General features: G+C 46.6%; 1 protein-coding gene across 1 annotated transcript in view; it reads left to right on the top strand.

The window, feature by feature from the left end:
* Positions 1-377: 377 nt before the first annotated feature.
* Positions 378-13,531, top strand: part of LOC311310595 (uncharacterized protein) — a gene marked incomplete at both ends in the record, with an annotated part of 89,611 nt that continues 76,457 nt past the window's right edge. Inside the window, one exon of the mRNA XM_084440105.1 lies at positions 378-476. Coding sequence (XP_084296231.1) covers positions 378-476 — 99 coding nt within the window. The remainder of the gene's footprint in view (positions 477-13,531) is intronic.

Raw genomic sequence — 13,531 nt, forward strand, 5'->3', positions numbered from 1 at the left:
CGCTCCATCACAGCGAGCATCGAACCCGTACCCGCATTGACCGTTTTTAAATGTGAGCGCAGACACATACCCATTCAGGTTTCTCCCCGTCTCCCTCTCTCCTCTTACCGCATCAGCCTTCAACAGTCGGGCTTTAAGCTGCATGTCGCTTCCAGCCAGTTCCTCGGTCTGTTGCGCCTGCGTCCGCCTTGGAGAGCTCCAGAGCCGCGTCACCCGTCACCATATGCGGGGATGATATACTGGCAACAGTAGTGGGCTTCCATTAGCCGGTAGCGCTTCTGAGTGCAGGGGTCTTTAGAGCTTCGACTGGGAGAGAAGGAGAGAAAGGAAGGACCGCTAGACCCGATTCCCGTTGTGCCGTCCGAGTAGATGAGTCAATGGCCGGGGCACAGCCAGGAGTTCACGCGCTGCAGCTCAAGCCCGTGTCGGTGCCCGAGAGTCTGAGAAAGGGCAACAAATTCATGAAATGGGATGATGTGAGTATGAGCTGTCAGTCCTCTCTATTCTGTCAAACCGTCAAAGAGCGGTATGGATTATGCTATACTGTTCGTAAAATATTCACCACAGCACTGCCGCATTTGTTCATGTATTACACAGTACTCTGTAGCTCGTGGGAATCATGTCACCAATTACTTGTCAACATGAAAGCGTTGTGTGACATTGTCAAAGGGGGTTTTGTTTACATTTTCCCTGTGTGTGTATGTGTGTGTGTGTGTGTGTGTGTGTGTGTGTGTGTGTGTGTGTGTATGTGTGTGTGTGTGCGCGTGTGTGTGTGTGTGCGCGCGCGCGTGCGACTGTGCAAGAGGGAGGGAGAGACTAGAGTGCGAGAGAACATGTGCGTGTTGTGCGCGCTCCCGGGCTTCATACAAAACAGCAATTGGGCCGGGATTCTTTTTCTTCAACGCTGAGAAATCTTACACAATGGAATATATCAACCGTATTATGTCGGAAATAAAGCAGCTTTATTGCCTACGTCTGAATAGGCGCGGGATGAATACTTTAGTGTTTTCATTAATGTAATTATACTATTCTGTATTCTGTTAGCGCCAGTCTGTGCAGTGAGATGACCTTAAAATTGACTCGTCACCGCTATCAAGCACGTAAACTAAAGATTGTAAGCAGCAGCCATATGCTTCATTTGGTTTTTACAGCAACAACTTGTTTGTAACGAAAAAAATAAGTGGTCAAAACTACAGTAGCCATCGTTAGAATACACTTCAACTCGTTTCCTGTTTAATTTCCCACCCAAGAACAATTGGTATAAAAGCCAAATAATTAACTAGCCAATTTCCTAACTAGAATTGGAAGGGGGGAAAACGTATAGACTCACACAGGTAGACCTACCTGTAAACCAGGCCTGTAGGCTATATTGCATGCTGGCAGCTGTCACCTGTAAATGTTGCTTCTGTTGACTGACATCTGTTGCTGCATAGTTATTGTCTATTGTATTGTATAGTATTGGAGAGAACAGTACTTGAACATAGCTTATAGGCAGTGTTGATAGAATATTAGCTCTTTATTACTTCATGCAAAATTAAAAAATAAGTCTCTCTCGGCCTCTCCTCTCTCTATTTTTCCCTCTCCTTCTCTCTGTCTCTCTTTCTAACACACACAGACTCTCTCTCTCTCTCTCGGCCTCTCCTCTCTATTTCTCCCTTTCCCTCTCTCTGCCTCTCTCTTTCTAACACACACGGACTCTCTCTCTCTCTCTATCTCTCGGCCTCTATCCTCTCTTTTTCTCCCTCTCCCTCTCTCTGCCTCTCTCTTTCTAAGACACACACACTCTCTCTCTCTCTTTCTAACACACACACACACACACACACTCTCTCGCTTTCTAAAACACAGACACTCTCTCTCTCTCTCTCTTTCTAACACACACACACTCTCTCTCTCTCTGGATGGGAGGTGTGTGTGTGCTTCCCCTGGCAGCTGTAGAGCATGCTCTAGCCGTGTTTGTGTAGCCGTGTGTTGATTTGGGTGTGGACCAGCCTTTCTCCAGAGCCCACTGCCCACCAGACCTTTCCTGAGCTGACACACACACACACACACACCCACACACACACACACACACACACACACACACACACACACACACACACACACACACACACACACACACACACCACTGTTGCTTTCACTGATTATTTCCCATGCACTCTTTCCTTCCTGCGTGTCTCTCGATGGAAAGACTGAGAGAACGAGACAGACAGAGGGGTGTGGAAAGACAGAGAAGCAGTCTAACAGACTTATATAGATTTTCAATCATTTTCTCTTCCTTGAGAACCCAGCAAGCAATTTTTCAGCTACTAGACGTCTATTTAGAGTCTATCATTTAATAGGCATCTATCGTAGTCCCTGCCGTCTAGGCTAAATCTCGGCTATATTTGGGCTGTCATCTAATAGGCGTCTATCGTAGTCCCTGATGTCTAGAATAAATCTCGTCTATATTTGGTCTGTCAGAGCAATACACTGCAGACTGACACGCTGCATCAAAGTAGGCTACCTAACAGTGTTTCGGCAAACTTTTCAATGCCTATGCATTGCAGGCCAGACATCACGGCATGTAATTGTGCACCATGGTTTGTATTGCATAATGTGCACTCCAATCAGAAATCAAAAAGAACGGCGAAGGCTAGTTCCCATTAAATCTAGTCATGCTTTGTGCACCAACAATTGCAATGTCAAGACAAATGCTTCATATCATGGCAATCTCATTAGGCTAAATAAACCCACTACAACAGCAATCATTAGGCTACATCCACAATGGCTCAGTGATTATTGAGGAAACAATTTAATACAAAGTTGTGGGTTTAAAATTGCATGCCACTGATGATAAACCCTACAGTGTTTTGTTTGCCCAATTTCAATCGTTCTAAGGCATAACCAGACAGCATGTGTCCAATGACCCCCAGCAGACCCTCTCAGTAGACTTGGAGAGGCCTGCATCCATCATTTATCACGGGGGCTGGTGTTCTCTGTGGTCTTCAGCCTTGGGCTGTACTAGGAACGGGAGATATTAACTGCTAGGTTCGATATAGGGTTCAAAATCTATTCACTGAGGCCACTTGTCACTGAAAAGCACTAGGCCTTTTATTATGAATGCATCCCTAACATTGTTATCAGGTATGATTGGAACGTCTGGCTCTTCTTACCTCTTGGCCAATGACAGGCATTCTTATAAAGGCTGTGTAGGCGTACAGGTTATGGGTGGAGCTGGAGAGAGAGCCTTTGTGGAGCCAGCAGGAGGAGTGGGAGGAGCCAGGGGGAGCCAGTAGAAGGAGCCAGGGGGAGCCAGTAGGAGGAGTGGGAGGAGCCAGGGGGAGGGTACCTTGGCTGGAGCTGTCTGCGCGAGGAGCTGCTGCCACCAGACGAATGGTCATGGCACGATGACATCACAGACTGTTGTACCAAGGAAGAGGAAAAACGTGGCACCTGATAGCATTCATATCACTTCCTTTTAATGTTACAGTGTGACCCCAAACACAATCAGTAAATGTAAACATTGTACATTGCAGATAACTAACTACCTGACTCAGGTTGAGAGGCAGGGATCTGGTGGATGTACTGTAGCTCGCTGATGACGGTCAGTGCTGGAGGCCCCTGACTTGCTGGACTGCTGATCCCAGTCCTTCTTGGACTTCACAGAGGCACCGGCAGGATGCTCTTAGAAGCAAGACAGAATGTGTTCAGCGTTTTAAGTTCAGCATTAAAGGATTAGCATAATGTTGTAAGACTGCAGTTGCTGGTCCGCCAAGCCAAGTGGAATTCATAATGTATTCGGATGTATGAGACTAGATCCACGGAAGAGTGTTGAGATTAAGGGACAGAAGTGACACAGTGGGGGGGATTGAGTGGCAGTGTGCCCACGCTGACCTGGTCCCACTGAGGTTTTGTGGGCAGTGCACCCCCCCTCCCCCTCCCGGCTGGGGGAGGGAGTCTCCTCCGGGTTGGCCAGCCTCTTGGGGCCTAGGGGAGTGCTGATTGGACAAGAGTCATGCACCGTCACACAGCTGATCACGTTGGCACTCCAGTGCTGGCAGGAGAGGAGGGACAAGGGGGAGACACAAAATGTTATCAAAGCAGGCTATGGATAACTATTCACTGTTTTATAACCAGGGCAGCTTTATGATGGCTTGAGTCACAAATCTATACCAGTATTGGTCTCAACTGAAGACGGGTGACCAATGCTGATATATTAAGTTACTAGTCCTATGAGCCCTCTGTGACTGTGTTAACAGATAGAAATGGATGAGAAAGGATACAGTGAAGATGAGATGAGAGGTATATTTGGAGAAGGTTCTAGGTACTGTACGTGTCGTTGCAGGGGTGAGGGAAGAGGCGTACGGGAGTAGCAGGGTACAACGCATGTGTGAGCAGGACTTACAAGTGGGTATATGGGGGGTAGTTGGGCGTAGGAGACACACCTTGAGGATGTTGGTGATGGTGGGCTCTGCTCGTACGATGAGGCCCGGGTTGGGCTGGATGTTGGCGTTCTCTGCTGTCTTCAGCCTTGGGCCGCACTCCCTGTCCTCAACCCTGAAGAAAACGTTAGACAGGAGAGGGGGAGAGAGAGAGAGAGAGAGAGAGTACAAGGGAGTTCAGGATATAAAGGTGTAAAGGGGCGAGTGTGACAGAATAAAAGGGATTAGTTAGATTAGGAACGGGATAATAATAATCGTTATTTCGATTTAGAGTACAATATCTATTCACTGAGGCCACTAGCTGATCAATGAGAATGACTAGGTCTACCTTTTATTATGAATGCATCCTTAACATTTTCTTAGACCCAAATCCGGCCCGTGGGATTTATTCCATGTTTGTTATTTCTGACATTATATCCTGTTACAATAACGATAAGACAATCCATCAAATTTCTAGCCATGATTGTGTTGTTTCAATAGAGGTCCAGACTGCATGTATGCACTGAAAAAAGAGCCCACAGTACAAATAAATGTGACAAGAGTAAAAACGGCCCAAAACTGCTTTGGTTCCAAGAGGGTTAAGAAGTAGGTCTGTGAATTTGGGACTTGTTAGCAGGTATTAGTAGAACATCTGGCTCTTACGAACAATGACGCATTCCTCCAGCTTCATTCTCAACGTCTGATTGGTCAGACTGCAGTGGTTATCTGTCAGGTTGAGGATCGCTTGCTCTACATTGGTCCAAAAGGCTGTTGAGGAATAAGATAAACAGGTAAAATAAATTAATAATTCATGCAAACATACAAGCACCCGCAGGCACACCCGCACACAGGGGCGTGCTGGGACCAAAAAGCAGCCCTGGAGTCTGACCCCTGTTGGGGGGGGGGGGGGGGGGGGGGGGGGGGGGTGTCAGCCTGGCCGTTATCACCGGCGGCTGTTCTGTGATTCTCCAGAACCTACAGATGGCCAGCCCGCCCCTGACCGCCCACATACCTTGTTCCCCCAGGCGAGCGATGTGAACCAGGACCAGACCTCTCACACCAGTCCTGCAGCAGCCACACCACCTCGCCTAGCGGGGCCCCTATACAGCCTCATGCACTCCTCCACCTTCCCATGGCAGCTGGTAGAGTTAAAGGTAGAGTTGTTAGTTGAAGGTAGAGTTGAGGACTGAGGCTGATTCATGTCACTTAGTCATAAGTGTTTTATTCAAATTTGATTAAGGATTAAAAAGGAACAGGTGTCTTTTTCCAAGTTGGCCCATTAGACATAGGCCTGGGCTATGTTCGCCGAAATTCACAAATGGCATATTGATATAGCCTAGTCTAGGTCTAGATACCTTTAATTATTTAATTAATGTCAAATAACAGGAATATACTTAAAATGTAGGGTACAATAGCCTACGTCTACTAGGCTAGCTACTGGGCTATCAGGCCTAATAAATGCATATCAGCGGTCAAATCAAGTTCAAGAGTAGCCTATAATAACAGCCTATAGGCTACTAGTAGGCCTATAGCCTACATTACCCTACAAAGTTTCATGAACAGATTAGGCCCAGTTGATAGAAGAGCAGTGCGTGCAGGATCAGTAGACCTAGGCCTTTATTGTCAATAGGGCTTATTTCATTAACGCCAAATAACATGAATAGAACATAGCCTACACTTAAAATGTAGGCTACAATAGCCTTCTGTATAACATAATTGTAGGCCTACTTTGCTTCAACCAGCGCGAAAGAGACGCTGAAACAGTTGCTCGCGACTCACCAGTAACCAGTGCGAAAAAGAGACGCTCGAGAGACAGAGAGAAAAAAGACGCTCACACTTCAAACCGTCACTTTCTTCAGAAAGCAGTTGACTGTCGCAACTTAAATTACTGGATTTCAGGTGAGCTGTCACGAAGTAAATTGACATTAATTTTGTTACATTTAATAAAGTAATAAGGCATCATCGGGGTGTGCCATATGTTAGCCTAAGCTATAAGCAGCACAGGCGAAGAACTGTTATAGACTAATGTTAGGGCCTACTGCAATGTTACATTAACGATAACGTTACCTAGCTATCTGTTTCCATTTCACAAAGGTAGGCTATATTGCTAACTCTCACAGTATTAGCTAGTGGAAGGGGCTACGTTAACACCCGAGACGACAACGTCACAAAAACTGTAAATGTATAAAACCAGACAACGTTTGGTTATAACAATTTAGCTTACTTTGTAGCTCAAAGTGTCCTCTTAACAATTCCGGTTTTCAAATCTAAATGCGTTGTGTCGGTTTTAAACTGGGTTGCTAATTTTGACGATAGTGCTGCAATTTGGAATCCTGGAGGGGGGCTGCGCCCATTCCACCAACTCCTATGCAGGCTAGGCTACAGTAACGTTGGTGCAGTAATATGGAATTATCATACAATGACGAGGCATCGCCAAGCAATATTTTCAGGGCGACACTTCACAGAATTCATAGTGATGATTTGTGGTCGTTTATTATATAACTAAATATGCACATAACAAGCTTAAAATATGAAGGTAGACTCTTTATGATATGTTATTGTAATAGAGTCGGTTACTTTTCCGTTGCAGTTTAAAATGTAGCTAGCACAAGCCATAGACGGATCATGGAAAAATGGGCCCCTGGGCCTGGACGTGTAGAGGCCCCCCTCCCTACCAGCTCCCCCCCCCCCCCCCCCCCCACAGCCTCCCCCTCCCTACCAGCTCCCTCCCCCCTCCCCCCTACAGCCTCCGCCTCCCTACCAGCTCCCCCCACCCCCCTACAGCCTCCCCCTCCCTACCATCTCCCCCCCCCCCCCCCCTACAGCCTCCCCCTCCCTACCAGCTCCCCCCCCCCATACAGCCTCCCCCTCCCTACCAGCTCCCCCCCCCCATACAGCCTCCCCCTCCCTACCAGCTCCCCCCACCCCCCTACAGCCTCCGCCACAACACTGTTGTTCTCAGCGTTTGTTTTCTTAAAAAAAAAAGGAAATGCGAGGAACCTGCTGTAAAGCATCTTACTGCCTTGACTCCTCTTCTTTTCGAATCTTTCATTTTGCTGCTCTGCTTAATATGTGACGGCGCTCCATTTTACATGTACGGTTCTTTGTCAAGATCAAACAGATTGAACCAATTGACCTTGTGACCTGCACCTGTGTGAACGGTCTTGAGTTCACAAACTTTAATAGTGCCCTCTATAGACTAGTTTTATATCCTACTCATTTATCTATGGAAAGGTAGCTTTCATTCCCACCCATTAGATTAACGAGTAGGCTAAAGAAAATATGTAGGCCACACAAGCTTCTCTCTTTTAAAAAAAGACGTGGGCCCCTATAAACTGTTCAAAATATTAATGTTTTTTTATGTTTGTGTAAGGAATCTCACCCTAAATTTCTATCGGTGTCCCTGCAACAAGAAATGCAAAGGGCCCCTTGAGGTCTTGGGCGCCTGGGCCCAGTAGGCCCGTTCGGTAATATGTCTTTGGCACAAGCCCAGAAATCAGATTTGTCGCAGCATTTGGGAGTTAAAACCGCCCCTCTGCAACGTGGAAGTTAACACCACCTGTGGTATTACATATAAATCACATATAAATCATATGCTACCTGAATCACTGGGCTGAATCACACACAAATTGAAAACAACTTGGCCATTTCTTGGACCATTTCCCTTCCCTTCTTTATGTCTTCTGCCAAGTTTACCGTAGGCTACAACAACACTCAACTCCCCAGCTTCGCTCGGCAACATTTTCGTCTCCCGGTACAATAGTGGGCTGAAGCAGATCAAAGTAAGTAATCATTGTTCATTTCCTTCTTAAATAGTTACATACATTATATTTCCATCCGTCGCACAAGGTAATTTCATAACTTTGCTGTAGGGTCAACCGATAACTAACAGCTATACCTTACGAAGCTGTGTCGACAAGAGCTAGACTAGTTTAGGAAGCGGTGTTGACAAGATCGAACTAATGTTAGCATTACTTAGCTTATCATTTTGCTGTCGGGTCAACTTCAGTGAGCACGGTAGCAATCAAGATAACCAGTTATCCGTGTAGTTTGCCACGCCAATATGGTACCATGTAAAGCTTATTCAAACAATGTGAATTGGTTGGCTATAAGCCAACGTTTAGCCAGTGTGTACTGTATATGTTGTAACGTTAGTAAGCCACATGGATAACTGTCTTCTAGGCGCGCTCCATGCGTAATGGTGAGCTTCTTGGAGTAGATGGATGCGGTGTAAAATATTAGGGTTTTATATTAGGGTGGACAATAGAACACAATATTTCACCCCACCTGAAGCCTAGATAATGTAAGAATGACAACTGTTGTCGATGCATGTAGATATATGCATGTCATTACTGTATCTGAATGCAAAACATGTTATCAGTGTAGTTTGCTTACACCCTGTTTATGCTGGGATACATAGCTGTAACTATTGTTATCCTTATTATTTTCATGTTATCTTTAGATGAGCACTAAACCTGAGAGCCACAAGGCCCACTGTGTCATCACCAACAGCCTTAAGGTGTTTGGCTGGGCATATGTGCCAACCTTCAGTCCACCCGCCAAATACACTGGTACTGTATGTTTATTTGATATCTGGCTACATAATACTTTTGGTTTGCGGCTTTATTTGTATCATTCCCATTGCCAAAGCCAACTGTACACTAATAAGATGGTGCAGATATAACTGTAATAACAGGTAATGAATGACCTTTGAATACGACTAACAGGGCATTATGTGTGTGTGTGTGTGTGTGTGTGTGTGTGTGCGTATTGTGTGTGTATTGTGTGTGTGTGTGTGTGTGTGTGTGTGTGTGTGTATTCACGCGCACCCTTCATAGGAGAGCTGCTTGGTGTTGACTACCTACTGAGTCAGACCGGACAACCCCTGAAGAAGGTGAACCCTGAATCAGGGGAGACAGAGGACACGCTGGAGGATGTGGATGAGGGCGAGGAAGAAGACGAGGGCTTTGTGGAAAACCAAACACCGACCTTACTGGGTCAAGTCTCCTCGATGACCCGAGTTTCCCTGTCTCCGGCCTGGTCCCTCCTCTGAAGCCGGCTCCTCCTCCCTGGCTACTTTTTTTTCAGGCTGTGGATGATTTTTAGCGTACTAGGCATGAACAGAGTTGACAACTTGGCAGAGTATCTGGTGGAGTTCAGGAACCAGACCTCTGTGGCCCTAACCAACCAGCAGGTCAGACCTCTGTGGCCCTAACCAACCAGCAGGTCAGACCTCTCTGGCCCTAACCAACCAGCAGGTCAGACCTCTCTGGCCCTAACCAACCAGCAGGTCAGACCTCTCTGGCCCTAACCAACTAGCAGGTCAGACCTCTCTGGCCCTAACCAACCAGCAGGTCAGACCTCTGGCCCTAACCAACCAGCAGGTCAGACCTGTCTGGCCCTAACCAACCAGCAGGTCAGACCTCTCTGGCCCTAACCAACCAGCAGGTCAGACCTCTCTGGCCCTAACCAACCAGCAGGTCAGGAACATTTATTGTCTTGCTACTTTCCCTCTGTGCCCTGTCATACATGTTCACACGCACACAGGCTTTAGTCTTCTCATGTGCTGTTGTGTTCTCTCTCTGCTTAGCTCTGTGGGAGAACCTGCTGGACTATGACAAGAAGAGGGTGGTGTTTGCTGCCAGACACCAGAGCTGTCTGGACTTGGGGAGGTTCAGGTCTCCTAAGAAGAGGCAGGAGTTCACTCCAGGGGTGGAGAGAGTGAAGAGGCCACTGCCCAGTGGCCAGATTGCTGCCACTTGATTGAGACCATCTTCCTCAGGCTCTGTGCCATCCACCGCAGTCCCAAGAAGAAGGGGACTGGCACAGTGTCCAGACGGGATGGGCAGAGGCATGGACACTGAGCTAGTACCCCTCTATCCCTTTTACTCCCCAGAGGAATGAACACTGGACTTTATTTCTGTGAAAGCCACTGGAGGCTCGGTCCTGATGTCTGCAGTCCATGAAATGCACTAGAGGGCAACATTTATTTTTTTTCCTTTTCATATTATGAAAATTGAAGTTGCGGAAAACCCACTCCATATAACAAACAACAGTTTTAGGATCACAAAATTTGTCATATTTTGTTGTCAAAATCCATGTCCTTTGAGAAGTGTGAACAGCTCTGAATCTTTGAAGCCCTTTTTCTCTGTTTAGTAGTTTCAGGTCTACTGTTCAGATCACGAGATGCAAACAAGATGAAGAAACAGTAACTGCTACAAATTAGGAACTGGTTGGCCTGATCTAGCTTGAAGCTGCACTAAGCATTTTCTACTACAGGGTGACAAACTAACACATTTTAAAAATACAACAAAGAAAAATATACTGGGATACTCCCAAGGTCAAACATAAGCGTGTGCAACATAAGCATGTGCATAAAAGCTAATAGCTAAGCTAAATTAAACTATGGGGAAGTGTGCATGAGGTAGAAGAGGAGGAGGAGACAAATGACAAATACATGAGTCTGTCAGCAGAACTGCCTGGACCATAATTGTAAACTTTAAAATATCTTTAAAATCATGTCACACAGCACAATGAGTATGCATTCACATTTTTATGCTGCATCGCCCTGGGCATGAACTCACGTTACACCAAGGGCAAGTCATGCTCTTTCTTGAACTACCTGCCAAGTGAGAAGCCAGATGGTTTCACAGTATGACTAATGCTGCATTCATGTCGAATAATCAGAAAGATGAGTTCCCGACTGGGAAAATTCACATGAACGCCCCCTCAAGTGTACGGAACAATTTGGCAAAAATGTTGGTACAGGACTTGCCGACTTGTGACGTCATAGGCAGGAAGTAGGAAATAGTGGATTTTTTTTCCTGTATGAACAGCAGTAGTTTGAGGGGACAAAATGAGGACAGACTTCAAAATACTGTCAACTAGAAAGTGTGCTCAACGACATAAAGTTTCATATTACATGCCTGCAGGTACTGCATCCTACAGTGTAAAACCCTACCTGAACAGTCCAGGGACTGCGGACCGCTATTAGCTTCAGCACGCAGCCTGGATCGCTGAAGCGGAGTGAAGATGGCAGACCCCGTGGAGGGATATCGAGGCGAAATTGAAATGAAATCTGCCCAGCGAGGGGGGGAAATGTCCCGTGGTGTGGCAAAAACGCCGACTGTGACTGCACATCTCAAACCTGACGGACAAAGACAGGGAGCCTAGGGAATGCCAGAGCATGTCCGTGACCTTGTGGGTCTACTGCTCAGGTCGGGGACTAGAGACAGCAGCAGGCCACCTGCTGTAGTGTCCAGCTCAAGAGAGAGAAAATGATCTTGATAAGGAGACAACTTCTTCCGGATTTCTTAGTTATTGTCATGACTCGTCACTGGAATTCCCTCAAGGAATCTCAGTTTCCGTAGCCCAGTACTGAAGAGATCTGCAATACTTGTAAACATTTATAAACAGGTGGACCTCATTAGAATGTACTAGTTGAAACGTGGTGAAGGTGAACTCTCATTCGCAATAAGAGGACAAACCACTAATGTAGGCCGGGGCTATCCCCTATGCACAGAGAGTGCCACTTGGTCTCCGCACTCTCCACCTTACTTTCACCCTGGCGTCACCAGGCCCTCCTCAGGGGAGAGCCTGGTTTCTATTTGCTTGGTTTCCGGTCCTGAGCCCGCTGGTATCCTGTCACACAAATGCCCAATCGAGCAGCCTAGTCTCGCCAGTTACTACGAATTAGAATAAAACATGGACATACCAAACGAAGTAGCCTATTCCAGAAGCATTGCATTGTTTATGGGTAGGCCTGTTTTTGGACAGCATCCGCATAGACGTGAAACCACAACTGCAAAGCAAATAGGCTCCAGGCTGCTTTCACTCCAAATAAAGTGTCACTGAAAGTACCCGGCGGTAACGATGACAAAGTGGACAAAGTTACCAAACAAGATGATTTCCCTCCCTGGTTCATGTGGTGTAATTCACACAAATCTTTAAAATCTTCTGCAGAGGAGCACTCTCAGTTCATTAGTGAATGCAGCGTGCAAGCGCGTCTCTCTCTCTCTCTCTCTCTCTCTCTCTCTCTCTCTCTCTCTCTCTCTCTCTCTCTCTCTCTCTCTCTCTCTCTCTCTCTCTGTAGACTCCGTAATGACTTAATGTGTTTGGGGCTGCGGGCTGGAGGGAGTTCAGACATTAAGAAGCCACTGGTGAAAATGACTGCTCTCAGATCGTTAGGCGAATTCCCTCTGCTCTGTTTGTGAGCCATCTAATCCTCCTCGGGCGCCGTATGCCATCCTTCGACCTTTACATCTCGTTCTCCGTAGGGAATGTTGACGTTGTGTTCTTCAAGGGAGGGGAGTCGTTCATCAGTGAAGCCTCTACTGGCGTTAGAGACTGACGAAGTATCTTGAATGGACGGTGATAAGGAATATGTGAGTCCACACCTCCCTGGTGCTAGAGGTCTGTAGAGGAAATTGAAGTGCTCAGAGAACCATTTGCCACGCGTCTATTTAGCAAAGAACTTGAGAGAAGTCTTTTCCGCTCAAGGATGTTCATTTCTCTGCTCTCAGGCTTGGAGTGTGCATGTGTACAGTTCTATATGCGCAGTCCTTCATCATTCTATTCATTAAAGCGTGTCTGTGAGTGTGTAATCAGGGGGCCGTTCTCCACAGCCATGCCACCACACTATGAGAGATTTCACAGCAACGACGTGTTGCCATAGCAAGTCACCATGGCAAAGGCCGCACATGCATCAAGCTACCCTGGATTTCTTTCTTTCCCACCACTCGCTCTGTCTCTCTTTCTCTCTCTGTCTGTCTCTGTCTCTCTCCCTCCTTTTCTCTCTCTTGTCTCTCTTTCTCTCTCTCTCGGTCTCTATCTCTCTGTCTGTCTCTCTCTCTGTCTCTCTTTCTTTCTCTTTCTCTCTTTCTCTCTGTCTCTCTCTCTCTCTCTCTCCCTCCTTTTCTCTCTCTGTCACTGTCTCATATTATCTCTCTTTCTGTCTCATTCTCTTTCTCTGTCTCTCTTCTCTGTCTCTCTCTCTGTCACTCTCTCACCCTGTCTCTGTCTCATTCTCTCCCTTTCTCTCTCATACACACATACACTGCTTTCTAATCATGTTTATTTCTCTCTCTCTGTCTGTCTGTCTGTCTGTCTCTGTATCTCTCTCTCTGTCTATC

Source organism: Borostomias antarcticus (assembly GCF_949987555.1).
Source record: "Borostomias antarcticus genome assembly, chromosome: 6".
Lineage (NCBI taxonomy): Eukaryota > Metazoa > Chordata > Actinopteri > Stomiiformes > Stomiidae > Borostomias > Borostomias antarcticus.